Source organism: Apis mellifera, linkage group LG16, assembly GCF_003254395.2.
Source record: "Apis mellifera strain DH4 linkage group LG16, Amel_HAv3.1, whole genome shotgun sequence".
Taxonomy (NCBI): domain Eukaryota; kingdom Metazoa; phylum Arthropoda; class Insecta; order Hymenoptera; family Apidae; genus Apis; species Apis mellifera.
The window spans coordinates 1918935-1945568 of NC_037653.1; the positions used below are offsets into that span (position 1 = coordinate 1918935).

The 26634-nt window shown below is 27.8% G+C and overlaps 1 protein-coding gene across 1 annotated transcript in view; it reads left to right on the forward strand.

Annotated features, from left to right (window-relative positions):
- Window positions 1-26634, forward strand: part of LOC413385 — a 56183-nt gene that overhangs the window by 19759 nt on the left and 9790 nt on the right. The window contains exon 3 of the mRNA XM_396830.7: window positions 23462-23583. Within this exon, the coding sequence (XP_396830.4) occupies window positions 23462-23583 (122 nt within the window). The remainder of the gene's footprint in view (window positions 1-23461; window positions 23584-26634) is intronic.

Sequence of the window (26634 nt, forward strand, 5' to 3'; positions counted from 1 at the left end):
AACGGAAAAAATCCGAGGACCGTGAAAAAACGATGTGAAACTTTGCCATGGACGAGTGGCCTTTGATAAGCGAAAGGAAAACTGGGACACTAGATTCCAAACACTTGGCTATAAGCACGTGTATATATATATATATATATATCTCTTCCTTCCTCCTTCTTCCTTCCTTCCTTCTTTCCTTCCCCCTCCCTCCCTTCTCATTATCCGTATATAAAAATCACCACGTCCTCAAGAATCGCATCACTGATTCCAATGAAACGTATAATAATTATCATTGTAATTTCTACATTTTATGCTCGAGGATACCGTTCCACTATAAGCGGTGAAAATGCAGTAAATTATCATGTAATGACACGCGTGATGACAGGCCGCGATATTATCGTTCACTCGATTTCTCTGACCGTTTTTATTTCATTCTTTCGCTCTTTTTTTTCTCTCTCTTTTTTTTTCGTGAATTCGTTCTTCTTTTTTTTTTTTTTTTTTATCGTTTAAACGTTTCGTTCGCTATCTGGAAATAGAAATTTCATTCTCGGGAGGAGGGGGAGAAATCACTTGCGTTTAATCGAAAGTTAATCATCCGGAGATCAAATGCAGAATGATTTATAAATGGTACGAATGAGATTGAAAATTCTGTAATACAAAATGTATTCAATTTTCAAATAAATCGTGTGTTCGAGGATTTTATTGAAAACGAAAATTAAAATGTTAATTTTTCGTTTGGATAATAATTTTTTGAGTCTTCATTTTCGAAGAAATAGCGAGATTAATTTTAAATTCTTAATTTTATTAATTTTCAAATGAAGGAAAATGTTCCATATAATATTTTATTGTATAGATAACTTATTCACGTGCTATAGAAAATTGTTTAATGTCGTTTGTTATTTGAAAAATTTTCTTATTTTTTTTTATTTCGATCGAAATCCTCGGCGAAAGATCGAAAGATTGAATTTTGGATCAACTATATTGCATCGAATTACGAGAAAAATGGCGCAATTTGTCTAAAATTTATGCGAATAAATGTGAAATGCGAGTATTTGTCGATGCTTTAGAGAAAGTTAGCTACAGTTTGCGCGCGTTTGTCGAGCGATGATTTGCAAATAATTCTGGTTTATTCGAAGTAACAATTTTTTTTTTTCATTAATGAGTCGTTGAATATAAAATTCTTTGCACAATTGCTAATTTGTATTCGTTACTCGTCCTATTTTTAAACGTGAGATAGATATTTTCATATTTCATTTAACGTTGTTTAAAAATTACAAAGATATATATATATAATATATAAAATGCATATTTCGAAAAATTTCACGCTTACAAATCTTTTGCCTTCTTTTTTTTTTTTTTTTTTTACATGGCAATTTTATACAATATTGATATTGATTGTTAACATTTTAATATAAAACTCGTGTCAGTGTGAAGCAAATTGAAATAAAAAAAAACAATTTGAAACGTAGAAACGATACGAATATTTTATTTAATAAAAATATAGAGTCAGTTGAGAAAAATAAAAAAAAAAAAATATTAATATTAAAATCATCATTATATAACATATTTAAATATGCGCGTATAAAATTAACGTAGTTAAATAAATAAAAATAATATTCTATAATTATGTTTCCATTTAAATAAAAATCGTTGTTAATTTTGCTAAAATATCTACACGTTTAATTAAAAAAAAAAAAAAAAAATTTATAGCCATTCAATCCGACTCGTTTGGTAATTTTCGGTATAGAAAAATGTAACTGTGAAGGAAATAACGTGAACTATGAATCATGCAAAAAAAGTATCGCGTATTATAAAGAGATCCCAGGTGTACTTATGTACACGTACAAGTAAGTATGTTTTTCCACATAAATTATACTTTCAAAACGAAATTACTTGCCTAGGATGACCTAACGTAATATTAGGTCAAAAACAACGTTACTCAGTCGGTAAAATATGTAATCAATTTATAAGTATGGATACGTGTGTATCCAATCAATCTTGTTCCATAATTCTTATCGCGGTTGGCCATTAATCAACTCTGGTAACATTGAAACAATTTCGATAGCTCGATTAGAATGAAAGAGAAAAACGAGAACGTAGAACGAGCACGTGAAATTAATTCAAGGCAACTTGTACGTGAAACAATCTTGTAAAGTATGTACGTAATGTATCTAACGATAAGTCAATTTATCAAAATCAATGGTAATTATGTTTTGTACGAAACATTCCGAGTGTGGGTTATTTTTTTTTTTTTTTTTATTAGTAAGAAATCATTTGGAAAGAGTGAAATTAATTTCTCAGTTTCAATATTGTTTTCGTTTTTTTTCTCTTTTTTAAATATAATTTCATAATGAAAATTTTAAATTATAAAATAAAAGACAAGAAATAATATTTTCCTGTTTTCTTTATCTTTTAAATAAATTTAACAAAGTTAAAATATCTTCTAAAATAATAATTTTTCAATGTGCTTATATTTATGAATGAAACATATGACTCTATTGAAAAAAAAAGATGTCATTTTGAAATATCCATAATTTTTTCACCTTCAAAAGAGTTATTTCTGTCTATAATAAACAACTTTTGTTCTCCAAAAATAATGGAGAGTAAGTATTAGTTTTATTGAATCATCCTATTTAAATAAAGACTCAAATCAATATAAAGTACAAATCTATGTATTATGTGATTGACCAATATTTTTTGTTAATAACTCATTAACAAAGCCAAAACGAAAATTTTTACAAAGAAAAATTGCTTAAAATTACTTTAGAAATCTTCAGTTAACCAATGTTTGTACATTTCTGAGATATCTTATATAAAATATAAAACTACAAATAATTCAATTATATTATTCTAATATTATATTATAGCTCTTTCTATACCTAATGTATACAATATTAATAAAATTTCTTGATTCAATTTCTTAAAAATCAAAAATATTTAAATGTTTTTCATTTAAATGTTCTAATCTGCATACATCTGTATTTGTATTACATATATTGTTCTCTACGTACATACAATTTTTCAAATTACATCTTTTATAAATAATGAACAAATTTTGAATTCGATTATATATATTTTAATGTTATATTATAATTCTCTTTATATTAAACTTTATATTGTATAAAATTTTTTCATTAACCCTGCATAAAAATCTAACCTAAAAACTAACCTATTACGCTCTGTATAAATTTTCGTTAAAATTGCGTATTTCACAATGGATGAATTTCACTGTGTAAATAAATAAATAAACATTATACAAGTAATAATCATTTTACGATCTATTGTAAACATTTGCAACTTAAAACACGGTTTGTGCATCGTAATTAACAACGCATGCGACGCTATGTTGATCGATCTTTAATGACGCGATATTAATATGCTTCGTGATATAATTGCCGTATAATTCGTGCACCAATTAAGTAAACTTCAGCTTTGTACGTATGTGATTCAAAATATTCGATGGTTAAGATCAAAGGGAACTGTGGAAATGTTGCGGAAATACCGTAAGCGCAATGTGACAACGGGATCACGTGCAACCGTTGTTCCTCGGTCTTTGGAAACTGTGTGTCTTCCCTTAAGCGTTCCAGTTTCAATGTTGCTTTACCGTAATAGTTGCTTCGAATATTGATTGATTATTTTCTCTCTTAAAATTGGATGTGTGCAATATTCTTCTATTTAATCATAATGGAATTCAATTTTTATTCATTTTTTTTTATTAAAATTGATTTTTGATGATTTCTCGTTTAAAGTAGATATAGTTTATATTAATGGATAAGTTATAAGATGGATACAATAGTTATTTCGAAGATTAATTTTTTTTTTTTTGAACGTAAGTAACAGATTTTTTATTCAATAATAATGAAACTTTTTTTCAATGGAAATTTTTCGATAGAATTTTCTTTTATATATTTTTCTTTAAAAGAGGTTAGGTTAGAAAAGGTTATATTGCATTTCGATTTTGATAAAATTAATCGTTTAGATCCAGATGTGATATTTTCCAATTGATGTCTAATTTTAATTTAATTATTGCATAACAACAAAAATTGGATTATTCTTATGTAAAAATATAAATAATTTCTTTTCAAATTCAGACACGATTTCAAAATATTATATAAGATAATTTATGAATTTTGCTTAATTTTTAGTGTTTATCCTAGTATTTGATCGAAATTTAATTTAAATTGAGTAGTTATGAACGATTCAAATATCGGTTCAATTCAAAATTTATTTGATTAAAATTAAAAGTTATTTAATTTAATTTACAATATTGCATTTCATTTTATCACTTTCATTTTAAATGATTGAAATATATAATGGTTAAAATATCCATTTGAAGATAAAAGCTAATATAAATGTTATCACTTTGTATGTGCATATTCTGCAGAGTTATACAAGCAACAATTTTAAATATTAAAAGGGAGAGAATTTGTCCACGACCTGGATAGCTTAATTGGTTAAAGCAGTGGTCCGACAAGCGAAAGATCCGGCTTTCGAATCCCGGCCCAATGAACCATTTTAATAGCTTTTCTCTTTTCCTAAAATACGTCAATTTTTTTTCTCTAATCAACTATGTAATTTCGGATTTTATTCCTTTTAATACTTTTATGTAACGGTCTTATGACTCTAAAGTAAGTATTCCAACTTTAAAAGTACTCAAAGCTCTCTTGCATAATTGTAGGCTAATATTATTAGTGAAATTTTAAAATTCATAAATTACTAGTTGTTATGTTAAAAAAATTATCTTGCATAATAAGTAGATGTGAAAATAAAACGGATTTAGAAAAATTAAAATTTAACATTAACATAACGAGTGTATTAAACCAAATGGCAATTATAATTTCACATAGAAAGAATAAATTTTGAAAGAAATATCGCTTTTGTTTAAAACATTTTTAGTTTTAGTTAAACAATTGATAAATAATTTATAATTTAATTATAATTTACGATTAAAAAAATAAAATTCAAAAATAATTTAGAAATTAGAAATTAATTTTTAATTCTTCAGAGTAAATATAAATAGCAAAAAACAATTTATTAACGATTTGGAGAATATTCTTTGTAAATTATAATTAATAATTGTAAAATAATTTTTTGTAAATTAACATCAAAATTAAAAAAAAAATATTATTCAATATAAAAAAGAAAAAAGATAATATTAAATTTTCTAGTCGGTAACGTAGATACGTAATAGAAAAGATCGATCGAAAGAACGAGTTTTATCGTTCGAAAGCGTTCGAGAGGTCGAAGGTGTCGCCTCTCCACGAAAGACCTTCGTAAGGCCGCAGCTAACTTCACTGTCGGAAGTACAATAACCCTCTCTCTCTCTTTTCAACACGGCTGCGTGCGCAGATAGAAACGACCGACCTTGCCTGCGAGCGAAGAAGCCCGAGCATTTCCTTCTTACGTCGAAATAAGAATGCTCGGCACAGACGAGAAAGCCGGTCACGCCGCGTTGGCCATGGAGTACGTACACTCTCTAATGAGCCACTGTTACGGGCTCTCGTTCCTTGGTCATTTTCGTTCTACGACCGATTCATTAGCCGAGGAGCGAGGCCAGCCACCTCGTTCCGCGGTTCGCTCATTCCCGATCCGCGATCAGGAATCCCTCTCTCTTTCCGCGGAAGTTCACGCCGCCGCGGTTGGATTAATTGTGAGCGTGATATTTCGAAAGTGATGAAGTTTCTCGATCCTCTCGATATTAGCGAATATGTGAGCTTGTAAAATCGAAGAGTTATTCTCAAAAAGAGTTGTTGAACGTGCGAATTCTTGAAGTGATTGAGAATTGAAGTGAAGGCGAAAATTGAGGTTATTATTTTTGAGGTTATAATTGTATAGTCGATAAGAATGATGTTTGTATTTATTTATTCTTAAGAATTCTTTGACACAATGACAGTTTTTAAAGTATAGAAATAAAATAGAGATAAGAATAATTATTTTTTTAAAAAATAATTTTGGAAAATGATCGATCGAATGAAACGAAGTTCGTTTTGACTTATGCTAAATTTATATGTTCAAATGTTATAGAATAAATCTTATTGTAACTTATAGGTTATAATTTATTTTAATACATTAAAAATAATTTTGTATAGGGATAATAGAAAATACGGTCGGTAATAAAGAATTCACTTATGAAGCGAGGATTATTCAATGGTTTCGTAACTAGTTCGTTATTAAATCATTATTTCGTCGTTAATGAAACGAAACCAAAATGTAACGAGAACTCGTTATATTTGTAAAAACGAATACGATTTTTATAAAAAAATGTTAACTATCACAAACTCGTACGTGATTATTATTTTTCAAACGAGGAGATTAAGAAAGTTGAGAAATCAATCGTTTCTTGAATCTTTAGTGAAATCTTCGATAAGCCTTCATTTTAGAATCGCGTCTCTTCGATTCTCTATGAGTTGTGTACAACTTTCGTCTCCAAACTGCATTCCTAGTTACCAAGTAATCATGAAAGAATATTTTCATTTTCAATAATCTCTTCTCTCTCTTTATAAGATATTGCAGAAACTTATTTTTGAAATATTAATTGAAAATAATATTTTAAACAGATATAAGATAAATATGCTCGATATATCAATGATTGTGAATGGAGCTTTATATTCACGTAGGTCACGTGATTTTCGAACAAAGAAATATAGCGCATAATAATTTTTTTATTTTTTATTTTTTACCATCATTGTAAAATAATAACATTATATATATATTGATAAAAATATTATTTCGAAATACATATTGCATTTCAAATGAACAAAAGAAAATTATTATTTAATATTTGTTATAAAAATAAAAATATATATACATATATTATTTGTATCAAAGCCAGTGTAAATAATAAATGTCACTTGCCTACAATTTAAACATCAAATGAAATCGTATCTTTAAATATTATTTGCTCGTGGAGATATTTCAATTTTCTCGTATATTTGTTTTCACTCATTTCAAATTTTCTCCAGTTCTGAATAGCCTGAACAAAATTTCGAGTTTCACCCAATTGATGGTGCCTTTAATATTTCATCCGGGTTGACTTTTACTCGGCGAGTGTGTAAAAGCGAGACCGGAATTCGGTCGGTAAAAAAAATCCCAATCTGGCCTGGATATTTAACCTGTTAAAATTTATTCGTTCGAAAACGAGATAAGCTTGTTTTCAATTGGATGGAAAGCGAAATGTCGTTTCAAAACCGAAATGTTTCGTGATTCTCGATTTAATCCGGTTGATCGAGGAAAGTGTCGCGCTGCTGGTAAGAAATGGACGTTTATTAGACTTCGATTCTAGTAACATTCGTACGTTACACGATCGATCGATGGCGCTAAATTTGAATTTCTATTCTATTGACGCGCGAAAAGGAATATAATTTATTATAGATAATTATATATAATTATATTATATCAAATCAGGTATTGAAAGAATAAATTCAATTGCAAAATAAATCTTTTATTTTCTTCGCATATCGATCGTTTTAAATTAATAATAATAATTCGAATCATATTAATAATTTTATTAATTCGATAAAATTATTTATCATATTTAATCTTTATTTTTTTCACACATATATATAGTTGATAATTTATAAAAAATTTAAAAATCTACAGAATGCACATAGTAAAAGTATATATAAAATATACAAACTTTTCATCTTAACTTTAATCCATGATAAATACCTATAATTGATTGAGTGAAATTGAAAGGAGACAGCATTTACAATTTAACAGTTGATCAAACACGTTTCGATTGATCGAAATTCGCCAGACTCCAATTGTCGGATTCAGAGGTTCCTTTAACGATGTTGATATTGAGTCGAACTTTCCTCGCGTGGCAATTAGCGCCACTAATTGCCGAGTAATTATACGGATCCACTTCTCTATTCTTCGTTTTTGCTTCGACAGGCAAGTTGTCGTGTCCTTTGTGAGGGGGGAAAAAAGAGGTGCGATGCAGTTTGTTAATTGTCCCTTAGTTTGGAAAGATACCAGTGTTTTCCAATTTTCTTAAATTAACGAGATGCTGTACAATCATTGGGATAAAAAAATTTGATTTAAAAATACTTCTTGTTGAAAACAGCTGTTTTAAAGGGGGAAATAATTCGTTATCGTTTTAAAATTCAAACAAAGATTATTTTTTTCTTTATATTGTGTCTCTTTTAAATAACTATTATTATTTTTATTATATTATATTATTTTAGTATTATTTACATAGATTGGATGAAGTAATACATAAAAATTTTCATAATTTATCTTTGATCGTGGCACATTTATGTGACAATTAAAAGGATTAAAAATTTCAATAAAAATGTTTAAGAATATTTGTAATATTAACTTTTTAAATATAATTAATTTCTTAATATTATTTATAAATATAATAAATATTACCTAAATTATATTTTTTGTTGTTAAGAATGATATTAACCAATTTTTTTATTTTCTTAATCATTAAATAAATAATAAAACAAATGCAAATTTCAACAATTTGAAATAAATAAAACATTGTTATTAAATTTCTGTATTTTTCTGCCAATTAAATAAAGTAGAATGAATAAAATACAAAAACTTAATAGATAAACAATATTATCATAAATTTTCAATCCTGAATTACAAAATAATTATCAGAGAAGGCCAAAGCATAAAATTTCTAAATACTATTTATCGAATAAATTATTACAGAAAAATAACACGAAATTATCGAAACATCCAATCTCTCGATACCTTGTCGGATAAAATATTAAAATTAATACCTAATAACGTAATTTCGATCAGAATTATAAATTGCAGTTAACATAATTATCAGAGCAAAGAATCTCTCGATATATTTCATCGAGAGCGAATCGACGATTCGCAAATGGCACCAAATTACCGGGCAATTTATTGTCCTGTTAAAAGCATAAAAAGAGATTAAGCTCCCGCGGGGAAAGCCGATCGACGTTCACTCAAAGAGAAACTTTTTGTTAAAAAGTGATCGAAAAAATATTAATATAGAAACTCACTGTCAGAGAAAGTGCGTAGCGCGAGACGAGAAAGAAATTTATCGCTGTGTCCCGCGATGCAATCGATCGTCAGAGAAATCCTTCCCGTCGATGCGTCGGGGCCGCCATATACGCGAAGTTAGCCCCGGCGAGCGAGTTCGATGGGTCGATCGATCGCTCGACTTTTCGATAAGTCGCCGCGCGGCCGCCATCTTTCACGCGAAGTCGAGTCAGTCGGCGATTTTTCTTCGAAACTTTCGCACGCGAGGGGAGAAAAAAAAAGTGTGAACTTGTAAAGCCTTTCAAGGAACGGCCTTCGCTCTTAATTGGCAGATCGCTTTTAATAGAATCGCTCGATTTCCACGAAGCGATTTCAAATCATTCGCCTCGGATCATTTTTCTTCGAAACGAGTCCATTTCTAACCTCTTCCAGATCCGAATCTTTCTTTTTACGGGGATGAATTGTATTTGGTCTGTTTTCTTTTATCTTTTCTTTTTTTTTCCATACGCAAGAAGGTAAACGATGCATTAATTTTAGATTTGTCGTTTCATTCCACCGATTTCGAGTGAATAATATTATATATTATCTTATCAATTATTATACGTATTATCACACATCTTACCATTTTTTATTTAACTTAAATTATTATAATTTATAGCGAAAAATTAAATGTGAAAACAAATTTTATATTAAAAAAAAAATTCTTTTCCAGTAAAAAAAAAAAAAATAACTGTTCAAAATATATTTACAGGATCAAAATAATCCTGTATACATTTTACGTGTTTTTAATTTCCAAAGATTCATTCCTAAGTCTCTCTAATAATTTAAAAAATAAATAATAAAATCGTAAATTTTACTGTATTATTCCTTGTATTATTCTAATCTCGAGAGAATCGATTTAGGTCCACTGTTATTAAATACATAAATTAAACAAAGAAAGTGTATGTATACTTTTCTTTCTTCTTTTTTTTTTTTTTTTAATTTCTTCGATTCATTCCTAAGTCTCTCTAATAATTTAAAAAATAAATAATAAAATCTATGATTTCCTGTATTATTCTAATCTCGAGAGAATCGATTTAGGTCCACTGTTATTAAATTCATAAATTAAACAAAGAAAGTGTACGTATACTTTTCTTTCTTTCTTTCTTTCTTCTTTTTTTTTTTTTTTTTTTAATTTCTCTTTGTATTCATAACGTTTCCATTTTCGCACGCATCCGTGTGAATCACACCGCGCAAGATAATTAGGATCGCCACCATCTCGAGCGATCCTATCATCATCCTAGGCTAAAGAAACGCTTAAACGCCTAAAAAAAAAAAAAAAAAAAAAAAAACCTACATCGCATAACGCATTCATTCATCTCCGCTATTCGCGTCAGCTGCGTTACATTACACTTATCAAAAGTTTGGAATCGTGTTCCATATAATACGAGCGCGTATTGAGAAAATATATATCTCTCTAGTAAATGAGAGCATCGAATAAATTATTCATTTCGTGGAAAAAAAGAACTCGTACGATATTAATTTATTTGTTCATTTTTTTTTTTAAACAAATCATCGCGTTTATTCAACTGGATGAAAGATTAATAAGTTATTTATGGTAAGATTATTATTATTTCAGGAGATATTTTTTTACTCGTGTTTTATTGTTTCAGTGAAAAATTTATTCAATCGAGAGTGAGAAAATATATTAATATCTATAATTTTAAATTAATAATGGAATTGGAAGAAGATTACAAGAATCTGTAAAAAATAAAAATGAAAAAAGCAATTACCTTTAAATTTTTCATTTGTTTGAATTTTAAAAAAGAGAATTTCATAATTTCATGATTCAATAACGAAAACATATATTTTTATTAGAAGAAGAAACATTAAGAACTAACAGAATTTCTTTTAAATATATCACTGTGATATTAATTTTAATAGGAAACCTTTGAAAATGCAATCAGAAAAAAGTGTTACAAAGACTTTTAATAATAATCGAAAATGTTTGTTTCGTATAAAAATAAGAAATAGGATGCAGAAATAGTCGAATAGTCGCGGTTAAACTTCCCCGTTAACCTCGTGTTAAAACGCAACTTGCAGTTGACTTTTGCCGAGAGAAAAAAACTTGGTATCACGCGTCGCTGAATATAATCTTTGAACTTTCCACGAATCCCTCCTCGACTCTCGCCCGTTTTAATTAGTGCGTGGATTTTAATTATGTCGAGGTCTCCCCCCCTCTGCGAGTCTGCACAACTCGACCGTCTGTGATTTCATTCATCGTGCACGCCAATCGCGAAACTTGACAAATTGTTATCTGTTCAGAAAAAATTGCGGTTCGAAGAAGACGGCGAGTAGTAATGGGTTTAAGTTGCGGATGGATTCGTGCAAGTGAACGAGTTTCGCTTTTTATGATTCAAAGCAATCACAATGTTAATTTTATTGTTTAAAAATTCATTCGTTTGATAATTATTATATATGATAAAATTCTTTAAAAACATGGAAATATATAATATATATTTTTTCAAAAAAAAAAAAAATTGATTTTACAAGAATTTCTAGCAAAGAAAATTCATTTTGATCGTTCAATTTCGCTCGAAAGTTTATTGTTCAAATATAACTCGCGACTCGTTTGAACCCATCACTGACGAGAGATGGAAGAAATTTACGGTGGAATAACCGTAATTGTAAAAGTTCGCGCGTTCGAGTTATCATTAATTAACCCGATAATTCGCGCGATTGAGGTCTCGTAAAAATAGCCTCATCGCTTATTTCCCATCCCACTGGCCACTCCATTGCAGTTACAAATAGAAGCAGTTGACCTTTGCTGGACTTTCGGTTTAAAAAGCCGCCTCGTTGAACGTTGACTATTAAAGACAACAAGTTTGCTCTTTAATCACCACGATGCTTATAATTTCTCGCTTAATTTCCCGTTATTATCGTTTCTTATCAATGACAACACAATTAGTTATTTCGTACAATTTATCGAGTTGGAAAGAGAAGTAACATACAAAAAGTGAAATCATACGTAATTACATATGTCTGGTCGAGATAAATAGATATTTCGTTTAATTTCTTGTTAAAGAGAGATAATTAATTAATTTCGTTATTACGGATGGAAGAAAATCATTCAAAACTAAAAAAAAAAAAAATCAATATCATCGATAACAATTTTTCGTTCGATTTATTTCAAGTTTCAATAATAATCATATATATATAAGAATATCGTTGAAAATGATATTTCGTTTCGACTCGGATGATAAGAGACGTAAAAAATAAAAAATCTGGTAAAACACGTTGTCGGAGTTCAGTGAACCGTGGATTCGAGGGAAAAGGGAATGGAGAGATTAAAAGAGAAGCGTCCAAGATTTCGAGGATTCAAAAAGCTTCCGGGAAAAGGCATCCCCTGAAAGGCCTCTATCGCTGCACAACCGACTTCCATTAACGGTCCACGGTTTTGTCGGTAAAGAAGTACAGCGCATGGTATATTACGATACAGCTGTAGCGAAGTGTAATATGGTACAGTATATACCCTGGAAATAAATTGTCATTGTTCGAGCCAATTCTAGCGTGAAATGCACAATAAATTCAAACTTAACCGAGTCCCCGTTATTTTTTATTAGAGATAATAGTAATAATATTTTCTTACAGATATATAATATCGTTTCTCTCTTACGGCTTCCTTATTTTATCCTTTCGTTAATATCTTTCTCTACTTTAACTTAAAAATAATAAAGTTGTAATGTAAAATTAAACGTGAATAAAATAGAATGGAATAAAAAAAATTGAATCTAATCTAAACTTAACGTTACAAGTGTATATGCAATAAGTGAACGTGCATATATATATATATATATATATATATATATATATAATTACGATCATTTGTATTTAAAATTTGTTTTGAACAATATCTTTCTCTATTTTAACCTATAATAAAATATAACATAAAATTAATACGATACATTAGAATCTATACTAAAATTATTGACTTGTAATAAATATCTTAAAATATTTCAGTTTTTATATTTTAAATACAAATGATTGTAAAATTAAAGTGATTGCCATTAAAACGAACAGATACGTGTAATTATTTATTTTTATCTCGAAAATGAAAACGCAATACAAAATTTTTCCAATAACATAACTTCCATACTTTTAATAATCGTAAAATACAAAAAAAAATGTTACGAATCCATTTGCCAAATATTAAAAATATTTCTCTTTCTTTAATTTCACCATTCTGTATCCTCCAATCTTCGATCAAATACCATAACCGCAATACGGCGTGGAGGACTGACATCCACGTGAAAAGTGGCAAAAGTCGAAGGAAAAGGGGTCAATAAGAAACGTATCGATCGCTTCGTTCCGCTTCTGTCTGTGGGATCGTTGCACGGTGAATAAACGAAGAATGGAGGGTTTCGAATCGTGGAAAAAAGGGAAAAGAAATAAAAAAAAAAAAAAAAAGGAAAAAAAAGGAAAAGAGAGGAGAGCCGTCGTTGCATGCGTGCTATGCCATTAATCACTCGCGGTACAATAATCACCGCGTGCTTTCTCTCCCGCTTCAAACAATGGAAATGGAGTGCGTGGTGAACACGCAAACACGTAGACAGTGAGAATTATTTAAAACGAACCGGGCTAATTATTTGGCGACTTTCTTCGCGACTTCTTACTCGACTTCCTTTCGATCATTCGGTGAAACTTAAACCCGTTGTCTGGGATATGCCTTAATGCCTTTATGGTTTTATTAAAAAATAACAATTTTAGTGAAACGTGAGGTTAAAAAGTAATAAAGTACGAAACATCTATCACTATATTTATTACGAGAGTAATTACAATTAATAAAAGTGTGCTGTTCGTTTTTAGTTTTAACTTTTTCGCGAAAGCAAAAAAATATCTTATTTCTATTTCAAAATTTAAAAATTTCAATTTGCATAAAATCGTGCTATAATAAAAATATTTCATTAATTACTTAATAACACGTTATTAAAACATTTTATTATTTTCTCGCTCGTCAATTTAAATCTACATTTGGATTCCATCAATCCGTCGCAATTTCGTGAAAGCAATTTATTATTTCTTTATAATAAAAAAAAAAAATTAGCACGTTTTTCAAGCTTGTTCAAAAATTGGCACTCGAGAAATATTATTTAAACGTGCTCGTTTCGTTTCAACAAAATAAAATGATTTTACAATGATTTTGCGAAATCTTGCGTTTCGACCCGGTATTTGGCATAGTTTCGTGTTTGCGAAAAAAAAAAAAATCACTTGGACGTCGCGTATCTTTTTTTCCGGACGAAAACTGTTGTTACTCGTGCTGAGGATTCAAATGCACGTGTAAATGCAAACAGAGATGGAATCAGGTATTTATAGATCGTAGATCGTCAAGTGGAAAGTCTCTCGAGGATTCTGAATCAGGGTTCCGATTTATTATACGAGAGAGGATGACGCGTGACAATATGTAATTTCATAATTCATCGATTCTTCGAACCTTTGAAACTTGAATCACGCATTTTTATTAATTTTATTCGTAGGAAGATTTGGAAAAATTGTAAAAGATTATGAAAGATTTATTTTTCTTAAGTGAAATTTTTATTAAGTTCTGTGTTTCTTTCGAATCAATCGAATTTTTAAACATTTTTTTTTTTTTTTTTAAGATTAATTTAAAAATTGTTCTTTTCTCTTAGAATATTTGGAAATAAGATTCAATATTGGGATATTTTGCATATGAATGATTCGACGAGAATAAATAAAGAAATGCACGTAAATTTTGTTTGTTTGAGGTTAGGTTATGTATTAATCTGTTTAATATGAAATAATATTAAAAGAAAAAGAAAAAAGAAATGTTTGAAACTTGAAAAATTGTAGAAATTAATGAAACTTAAAATTACAAAAGATTTATTTTTCTTAAGTGAAATTTTTATAGCTGTGCGTTTCTTTCGAATCGATCGAATTTTTAAACATTTTTTTTTTTTTTTTTTTTTTTTTTTACGAATTTAAAAATTATTTTTTTTCTTAGGATATTTGGAAATAAGATTGAATGTTGGGATATTATATAAATATAAATGATTCGACGAAACTGCGACGAGAATAAAGAAATTTTGTTTGTTTGAGGTTAGATTATGTATTAATCTGTTTAATATGAAATAATATTAAAAGAAAAAGAAAAAAGAAATGACTGAAACTTAAAGTTACAGAAGATTTATTTTTCTTAAGTGAAATTTTTATAGCTGTGCGTTTCTTTCGAGTCGATCGAATTTTTAAACATTTTTTTTTTTTTTACGACTAATTTAAAAATTGTTCTTTTCTCTTAGAATATTTGAAAATTAGATTCAATGTTATATTTGGGATATTTTGCACATGAATGATTCGAAACTGCGACGAGAATAAATAAAGAAATACACGTAAATTTTGTTTGTTTGAGGTTAGGTTATGTATTGAATGTAATCTATTTAATATTGATAGAACAAATATGAAATAATATTAAGAGAAAAAGAGAAAAGAAATGTTTGAAACTTGAAAAATTGTAGAAATGAATGAAACTTAAAGTTACAAAAGATTTATTTTTCTCTAAGTGAATTTTTATAGTTTTGTGTTTCTTTGAGTCGATAATCTTTAAATCTTTTATGACTAATTTTACAATTTTTTCCCTTTCTTACGTTTGGGAATAAAGTTCAATGTTGAAATGAATTTTGCATATGAATGAATCAGAGGATGAGAACGTATAAGTATGTGTAATTCTGTTTGTTTGAGGTTAGGTTGTGTATTGTGCATTAGATGCATCTGTTTGACGAATGATGGAATGAAATATGACGTAATAACGTACACGTGATAAGAAAATATATAGAGAAAAAGTTTCTCGTGAAGAAAAACTTCTATAAATCAGTATTTAGCTCAATAAATCCATCATCTTCTATCTTTTCATCGTTGATTATAATTACAAAAACTTTAGATATACATCATCATATTTGACAATATTAATATTAATAATCAGAATTATTAAATTATTTAAATTGATTGATTGTCAGATTTTTGTTATGTTGAATTAATAATTCATTCAGAAAGAGAAAGATAATTTTAAATATTACAATTAAATTGAATTAAATTTTTGCAAAAATTAGTTATGCTGCATTATTTATTTAAAATATATTACTGACCTAATAAAATAAAATTTCTGTTACGTGTACTTGGCCAACCTGGTTAATACATATATTATAATGTATTCATAGGTCAACATAAAATTACCACACTGAGTTGAAATAACAAGTATATAGAAACTGCACGAAACTTGCCACAACTTTTGCGTGTATAAATTTTGCAATAACTGGCCTGTTTGTAATCTCTATTAGGTAATCGAGAAATTTCTATTCCTTCCTTTTCAACGATCGAAAAATATATTTTTATTAGTTAAAGGATGAAACGAGCTTTCCTTTTCTGAATCATTATTATCTTAACATTCTGATTAAATCTGGGCGATCGTCTCCAGAACTGAAATAATCTAAATAAACGCTCATTAAAATGAAAAAAATAAAACCAAAAATAATAAGAATAAGATTGGAAATATAAAAAATTACAAAAAAATTTGTAACAACATTCTTCCTTCAAAAAACTGTTCAAAAAAGAAAAAAAAAACAAATTCATTAACTCCAACAATTCAACTTTCATTTAAACTTAAGAAAGAAAAGATACATTATTATATATTTAACAGAATTAATAGAATTAAATTATTTATTTGGACGAGAAGAAGAAGAAGAAGAAAAAAAATCCAAAAATTTCGAAATAGGATTAGAAATCGAAGATTCGATTCGTATCACTTCCTCCATGCGTAATCGAGAGTTTTAATCAGTTCGATTTTAACCCTCTCGAAAGGTCGAAGCTCTCCAGCTCTTCTTTCGACGAGGTGATTCGAGTGGAGGAGGAGGAGGAGGCGGCTCGAGATGAGAGTGTCGAGAGTTCGCGAGGATAGCCACTTTTTTCCTTTTCCTTTTCCTTTTCTTTCTTCGCGAAATGCTCGATCTGCGAAGCGCTCTGTTTACTCCGGGCCTGCTGGGGATATTCGTCATCGTTTGGCCGCGGCCCAACTAAGCCAGCCACTGCCAAGGAATCCTGGCCAGATTCCTTTCAGATATTCTCGACTTTTTATCTCGCGGAATTTCGCGACATTCCTCCTCTTCCGTTTTCCATTTCATCGATCTCCTCCTCCTCCTCCTTTCTTGATCGTTCACGCAGGTTTCCCTTTATTCGATTATTATTAATTAACCCAGTTGTGGTGATATCGATGGAATTGTCACGATGATGTGTAGGGGTTTGTGTATGTGTTCGCATGTGTGTGGAAGTTTAGACGATGCGAATGTGAAACATGAGAGGACGGTTATTGAGATTAATATTTTTGTGATGTGGGATGTTTACTCTAGGATTTTTTTTGACATGTTGGGAAATAGTGTTTTGAGGTAAATATTGGCAATCTGAAATTGTTTTCTTGTATTTTAAGCTTAAAATGTAGAGTATTGACTATTTGAAAATAGATTTTTAAAATGTCAACATTGTAAAAATAGTAGTTTTGAAGTAAATATTGGCGTCATGTGTCTTCTGATATTTTGAGTTTGAAAGTGTAAACTATTATTATTATATTATTATTGTATCATTGTGAATTGAAGTTGTTGAAAAGAGAAAAAAAAAGCAACATTTATTGGTGAAAATGAGCTTAAACAGTTTTTAAGAATTTATAAAAATTGAGATTCTAATATTTATAGAATAGTTTTGAAGTAAATATCATATGTCTTCTGATATTTTGAGTTTGAAAGTGTAAACTATTATTATATTATTATATTATTATTATTATATTATTGTATCATTGTGAATTGAAGTTGATAAAAAAAGAAAAAAGCAACGTTTATAGTCTTATTAGTGAAAAAAGAGCTTACACAGTTTTGTGACTCTTAAGAATTTATAAAAATTGAGATTCTAATATTTGTAAAATAGTACATAATTTGAAGTAAATAAAATTGGCATCATATGTCTTTTGATATTTTGACTTTGAAAATGTAAACTATTATTATTATATTATTATTGTATCATTGTGAATTGAAGTTGTTAAAAAGAGAAAAAAGCAACATTTATTGGAATGAAAATGAACTTACACAGTTTTTAAGAATTTATAAAAATTGAGATTCTAATATTTATAGAATAATTTTGAAGTAAATATCATATGTCTTCTGATATTTTGAGTTGAAAGTATAAATTATTATTATTATATTATTGTATCATTATGAATTGAAGTTGATAAAAAGAGAAAAAAGCAACATTTATTGGTGAAAAAACAACTACACAGGTTTTATAACTCTTAAGAATTTATAAAAATTCTAATATTTGTAGAATACTTTTGAATACTTAAATATTGGCATCATATGTCTTCTGAAATTTTGACTTTGAAAGTGATTATTATTATATTATTGTATTATTGTGAATTGATAAAAAAAAAAGAAAAAAGCAACGTTTATGCTTTTATTGGTGAAAAAAGAGTTACATAGTTCTTAAGAATTTATAAAAATTGAGATTCTAATATTTGTAGAATAGTTTTGAAGTAATTTTGAAGAATTGGCATCATATGTCTTCTGATATTTTGACTTTGAAAGTGTAAACTATTATTATTATATTATTGTATTATTGTGAATTGAAGTTGATAAAAAGAGAAAAAAGCAATGTTTAAGGTCTTATTAGTGAAAAAAGAGCGTACACAGTTCTTAAGAATTTATAAAAATTGAGATTTTAATATTTGTAGAATAGTTTTGAATTAAATATTGGCATCATATGGTAATGTTTATGATGAAAAAACACAGTTTTTAAGAATTTATAATAAATTGAGATTCTAATATTTTTAGAATTTTAATTCTATAAAGTAACTACCAGTATTCTAATACATATGTATTTATCTATTTATACATTTGTTTGAGGAAAACATAATTTGTTGATTCTTGATTACTAGTTGTTAGTTGATACGTACATTAATTTTTATGCTTTAAAGGAATAATAATTGCAAAAATCAAATTAATTCAAGTACTTTAATACATATATTCATACACTTAATTTGAATGAAATTGCTTAGATTACATATCTATTTTTTAAAATTATCATATACTTTACCATTGATTGAAAAATTCATAACAAACCTTGTTCAATTTTATTCATAAAATTATTCATTGCTATTTCATTTTATTATTAATGTATAAGAAGAAAAATTAATGATTTTCAAATATTTGTCTATTATTTTCTTTTTCTTTTAAATTACAATAACCAATATTATTTTTTATGTATATCCTTCAACTTTCTTTATACACATAATGAAGATAAAGTTATCCTTTTTTTATTATTCATCGATTCACAATTCATCTTCCTGTGATTCACAAAACGGCGAGGAAATAGAAGAAAAGGAAAGCACATATTCCAAAGGATCTTGAGGAGATAACAAAGAAGAACCAAATGAGAAAGAAAACGATTAATTAAAATAATTAGAATAATATATTAATTCTCGAGATCTTAAATCTAGAATTGTATCTAAAGAAAGATTATATTAAATTAAAACAATTTACAATTAATTTACAAATTACAATTGTGACAATCTTCCAACTTGTATCATATTCACAACTATTTTCTTCTATTTTCTTTCTTTCCTAGAATATCATTATCACCACTTTGTTCCATTCAATCGAATTGTTTAAAAGATTCAAATCAAAAATCCTTAACAATCATATCCAATAAGCTATTGATGGATCAATTTCGACCCTGAAGGAATTACGTGTTATCTCGACGGCTCGTTACAACTACTCTCGCACCGTGGAAGCCTCGAATCCTCGAATGGGCTTGCGCACGAAATCGGGCTGCTTCCGGTTTTAATTTGCTCTCGCCGAGTGACTCGCGTAACGGGACCCCTCCTCGCCTCGCCGCCTCCCGCACTTTTACGAATTCCTCCGCCTCCGCAATATTTCGAGAAATTTCGTTAAATTTGGTTAACACGAGATTTTCATTAGAATTTTTTTTTCTCGAAGAATTGTAAAGAAAATAATAGATATCCATTTTTCTTTAAGCAGTGGTAAAGCACTCGATTTTAACGATTTAATAAATTTGAGAAAAATTGGAGAATAAAGTTTAAGTTTCCTTCTTTATTCGTGCTGATTTTTATCCAATTGATGATGAATTATATGAATTCATTTTCTTCTAATCTCGAGAATCTTTGAATACTTCGATGATATTAATTTGACGTTTGTCCATAGGTAAATAAGAAATGTTTTGAGTACAACTAGTTAACTTAATTCGAAGAGAAAAGAAATTATTTTAGGAAGAATAATTTTCAAGAAATTTATTCAATGATAGTAATTTTATTTATATTATATATATATAATTTAATTTATATATTATAAATAATAATTATATATTATTATAAATATAATTTATATATTATAAATAAAAATATATTTTATATATATATAATATAATTTTTTAAAAAGATAATTGTATAATTTTCTCATTGGTGTTAACCGATACATTAACAGGTAACAAAAGATTGGACAATAATAGTGTTATAATTGAAATGCTATTAAATAAAGCATAAGCACATAGCACATTAATTATTTAATTAGATATACATGTTTCAATGCAATCGTATTAAAAAAAAAAAAAAAAAAAAGAAAACTGAAAAATCTAGATTTCTATTATTAGATCGTATTACATGCATACCCAACTGTCATGGCTCGTTAATACATTATATTACGAATAGTGAGAATAGATTTGACGTTTTCGAGGTGCAAAAACGTAGAACACGCGTATTCTATGATACGAAATATACGACTTTGTTTATTCACGTTCACGGTTAATCAGAGAATAATTTTCTTATCCACAATGGAAACGTTCGCAATTGATCGACTCATTTCGAATCTCGATAATAAATACTCTTGTCGAGCGAGCTATTAATGATACGAGCCATCAATTAAGTCGACATTCCATTTTTTTTTCATTTCTTGCTCTTAAACGATTGCTTATTACTTTTATTCTTATCTTTATTCAAATTTAAATTTTGTTTTTTTTCCTTTTTTTTTGAAATATAACTAGTGGAAATGGAATTAATAATATAGGAGATATATCAAGTATGGAATTAGCATAAAGATACGTGTATAATTTTTTGTATAGAGACAGAATAGTATGTATAAATAGGCAAATAGGGTGATTCCTTGTGAAGAAATAAGGAGAAAAGCGTAATAAAATTCGAGACTTTGTCCTCGAGAAAATTAATCATTTGAAAATGTTTCAAGTACGAGTGAAATTCATTAATTTTCGATTCGATACGAATCGAATGAATTATCGACAGTAGATTATTCTATACGTGACAATCTAACCTAACTTAATTTAAACTCTTTATTAATTTCAATTATTTAGTTAAACAATGACTGCCAAGTAAAACCTTCGCAACATTACACAGTATGATAACCTTGACTTTTTTTTTTGTATTTATCAATTAACCTAATCTAACTTTTATTAATTTTATCTAATAATTAAACATAATTGACCGTCGTGTAAAATCTTCACGATTATATTATAAATATTTATTTATTATTTAAATTAATCTTATCTAACTTAATTTCTATTTTTGTTAATTTTAACTATTTAAGTAAACAATGACTGTCAAATAAAATCTTCACAATTAGACTATAAATATTTATTTATTATTTAAATTAATCTTACTTAACTTTTATTTTTGTTAATTTTAACTATTTAAGTAAACAATGACTGCCAAATAAAATCTTCACAATTAGACTATAAATATTTATTTAAATTAATCTTACTTAACTTTTATTTTTGTTAATTTTAACTATTTAAGTAAACAACGATCGCCAAGTAAAATCTTCACAATATTATATTATAGTATAGTATGATAACTTTGACTTTGTTTTGTAAATATTTATCAATTAATTTAACCTAACCTAACTTTTATTTTTATTAATTTTATTTATTAATTAAACATTATTTAAAAATTGACCATTGTGTAAAATCTTCACAATTATAGTATAACTATTTATTTATTATTTAAATTAATCTTACTTAACTTTTATTTTTGTTAATTTTAACTATTTAAGTAAACAATGACTGCCAAGTAAAATCTTCACAACTATACTATAAATATTTATTTATTATTTAAATTAATCTTACCCAACTTTACTTAATTTTTTTATTTTGTTAATTTTAACTATTTAAACAAACATAATATTATATTATTGTATGATAACTTTGATTTTTTTTTATTTACCAATTAACCTAACTTAACCTAACATTTACTTTTATTAATTTTATTTAAAAATTAAATATAATTATAAATATTTATTTATTACTTAAATTAATCTTATCTAACTTAATTTCTATTTTTGTTAATTTTAACTATTTAAGTAAACAATGACTGCAAAATAAAATCTTCACAATTAGATTATAAATATTTATTTAAATTAATCTTACTTAACTTTTATTTTTGTTAATTTTAACTATTTAAATAAACAACGATCGCCAAGTAAAATCTTTACAATATTATATTAGTATGACTGAACCTTGCCTTTTTTTTTGTAAATATTTATCAATTAATTTAACCTAACTTATTTTTATTAATTTTATTTATTAATTAAACATTATTTAAAAATTGACTGTTGTGTAAAATCTTCACAATTATACTATAAATATTTATTTATTATTTAAATTAATCTTAATTAACCTAACTTAACATTTATTTTTGTTAATTTTAATTATTTAAGTAAACACAATATTATACAATATGATAATCTTGACTTTTTTTTGTGTTTACCAATTAACTTAACTTAACCTAATATTTATTTTTATTAATTTTATTTAATAATTAAACATAATTATAAATACTTATTTAAATTAATTTTATTTAAACTAATTTAATTTCTATTTTTATTAATTTTAACTATTTAAGTAAACAATAACTGTCAAGTAAAATCTTTACAATATTACACAGCATGATAATCTTGACTTTTTTTTTGTATTTACCAATTAACCTAACCTAACTTTTATTTTTATTAATTTTAATTAATAATTAAACATAATTAATCTTACTTAACCTAACTTAACTTTTATTTTTCTTAATTTTAACTATTTAAGTAAACATAATATTATACAATATGAAATAACCTTGATTTTTTTTGCAATGTATTAATAAAATTAATAAATATTAATTTGTAATTTATTTTTCTCAATTTCATTTAACAATTAAACGATGACCGTCGTAAATAAAACCTTCACATTACAACATATTACGATGACTCTTTTTCTCTCTTTTAAACATTTACCGATTATCCTTCAAATAATTTATTCCAATGACATTGAATCCAAAATCCAAATCCGATAGATCGATCTTCCGAGCAAAACCGTTAAAACCTCGTCAGAAAACGCTTATACGGTCAAGGGTTCGCGTATATAAAACGGCGTATAAATTGGATGAAATTATAGTGAACATCTGTGCATCCGTATTTTCCAGGTTACTCACAAAGTGACGAGTCAGGTGATGGTCCTGAAGATGAACCAGCTGCCCGCGAACAGACCGAACATGTTGAAAGAGGTCCAGCTGATGAACAAGCTCAGCCATCCAAACATACTCAGGTGAGTCCGAATCCGGTCCACTTTTGCACAGAGAGAAACTCGACTGACGAGCAAATTATATCTCTCTTGTACACGTGCCGAATTTTCTCTGTGTCGTTTCTCGAAAGAGGAAGAAACCGGAAATATGAGAGAAATTATTAATATAAGCGTTCCTCCAATCATTATACATTTGAATATTAAGACGTGTTTTCATTTGAAATTTCAACGGGTATTGTTATACTGATTGGAGAAGGGATCTCGATATTTAATTGGTGTTCATTGTTTGCCTATTTCATGTTTGGATTTAAAATTATTCATTTACTATTATTTTATTGTTATTAAGCTTTGAATTTATGCAAACTTATTTAAGATGCAAATCTAAATATCTTGTGAGTGAGTTTCTGATTCCTTTTTCTTTTTTACCGACGAAGGAATAGTATTCAATCGATAAAAAAAATTGTATCAAAGAAAGAAAATCTCACGATTCTTTTTTAATATTTAATAATTCCAAATATAAAATCGAACAATAATACTTCAACAACAAATGCACACATACGCAATACAAACAAATAATTTTTAATAAGAAAATCTGATAAATGTATTGGTTACAATTATTGTTCCTCGAACGAAAATACTTATAATATTAAATTAAGATGGAAGAACGAAATTATAAAAACTCAACACATTTTTCTCTAATAAGAATAATTTCGAATAATTTCATTATCGCCCGATACATCGCAATCCACTTCGCTTTCTTCTCTTCTCTTCATAACGATTCCAACACTCTTTCAACTACGATGTTATCGACGTTCGTCGATAATTTGACCATTTATTATTTCTTCGATTCAGATGCAATCTCGATACTTTCATTCTTTCGACACACGTATATATGCTCTCTGCACGAAATATATACTCTGCTTTTTTAGTTAAACATTCTCTATAGAAAGAGAAAGAGAGAGAGAGAGAGAATGGAACACGTGGGAAGTGACGCGAGTCGTTCGCTTTCTTTGCTGGAGTTTTAAATTAAAACTGGACCACGTGAGTTGTCGCGGGATAGAAATAGAAACTAGCTCGATTGGAATAAAAAAGAAAAAAATTTCAGGAGTCAACGCAATATTTGTCGCCTCTCGAACCAATCGAGCCGCCAATTTTTTTTCCCTCCCTTTTTTTTTTTTTAATTCGTCGACTCGAATTCGTTTGCCGAACAGATATCGAGAATGGATTGAGAAATGTTCTTTGATATCGTATTTTGTTTCTCTTTGTAGATAGTTGGATGAGATATCGGAGGTAATTTTTTTATTTTACAATAAATAATTTCGAACGTCTCGTATATCGTTTATGTTTATGTTTAAATTTTTTCGTAAAGATAATATTTTTGTATGGATAATTTTTGTGTATATTTATTTTTCAACGTGTTTTACATTTGATAATTTATTAATCCAAACGATTTTAACGAAATATTATTTTTTCTTTTCGAAGGAATCGAACGCATTATCTGTACTTCAAATTATAATTATACAATAATTATTTATACGATACAACGTATATTGCATCAACTTCGAGTGCTTGTCACTTAATAAATAAGCCTCGATCGATATTTTATTTTAGTATACTCGTACTATTTTTCTGTTTCACCTCTTAATTGATCCTCCAATAAGTTTTATTCTTCGTGATAAAAATATATATATATATATAAATCAAATTATACAAATAATATTAATTTCCCTTTTATACATCGTTATATATCTTTCATCACGTAACGATATAATATTATTTCAGAAATAAATATCTCAGAAACATTAAAAAACAATTGCAATAATTTACAAGGGTAATAATTTTAATTTCGAAGAGTTGTACCGACGGTAGGTATTGTCATTTTGTTGCGCCGATCCGCAATATCATATACATATATGTATATACATATATTATATTCAGAGAGGGAAATTTTTGCACCAAGATAAGGTGCAAAATCACGTCGAATCTCGAGGTTGCAACGAGTTTCCAAAAAAGAGTTTCGCGGTTTACGAGTTGTGACATAATGGCGGCCTGTAACCGCTCCGCAGCCTGACTAGACGCGGCTCATCCGCGGCGACAACGCATTCCAACGATATAAACGGCTTGGCCCAGATCCGCTTGTGTGTGTTTATCCCGCGAGAGGATCTTATTTCTGGCATTTCTCTCCGTCGAAGGCTGCGGAAACCGCGAAATATCCGTGGAGACAGAGATAGAGAAATATCTCCAGACAGAGATAGAGAAAGAGAAAGAGAGAGAGAGAAAGAGAGATGGAATATGGAAGATAGGGACGCGATTAAATTTCGTGGAATTTTTTGGAACGATATATCTTCGATAATGTGAAATGTGGGTTGATATTGATGTGGATGGAACGTTTACTTGTGAAAGATTGTGTTTGATTATAATTTTATTCTCGAGTCTTTCGGTTGCAACTTTTTTGAAAATTCGGTAAAAACTAGTATATTTATATATATTTTGAAAGAGTCTAGAGTCGATTGTACTAATATATAATCGATCAGATAGAAATATAGTATGCCAGAAAATTGATTAGACAAAAGACTGCCATACATTTTTAATAATTTTTTAATTCGACAAAGATAATTCTCTAAAATTGAATGAGATTTCGAAGAATTTTTAATAAGATGGCTCCTTTCTTTTCGAAATAAATATTTATTCGAAGAATTTAAATCTACTTACGATGATCTAGTTTAACCTAACCTAATAAAATTTATTTAATTATTTCTTTCTCGAAATATTCATTTCGCATTTATTTGACTTGATCTAATTTGACGCTATTTATGTATGTATATCTGCTTGAAAAATTCATTCATGATCCATATACTTGACTCCATTATTAGTTTTTAGAGCAAGGTTGAGATTTACCACTATGAAATTAATCGATATTTTAAATTTGCCGCCAATTACTCGTGCTCGTGAATAATTATTTGCCCGAGCTCGATTCGAATTAAAATCTCGTAAAACAATCTTCTAAATCTTTATTTATTTATCTTCTTCGCGTTGATATTCGCGTGATAGAATGTCAAACTTAAACTCTGTCGA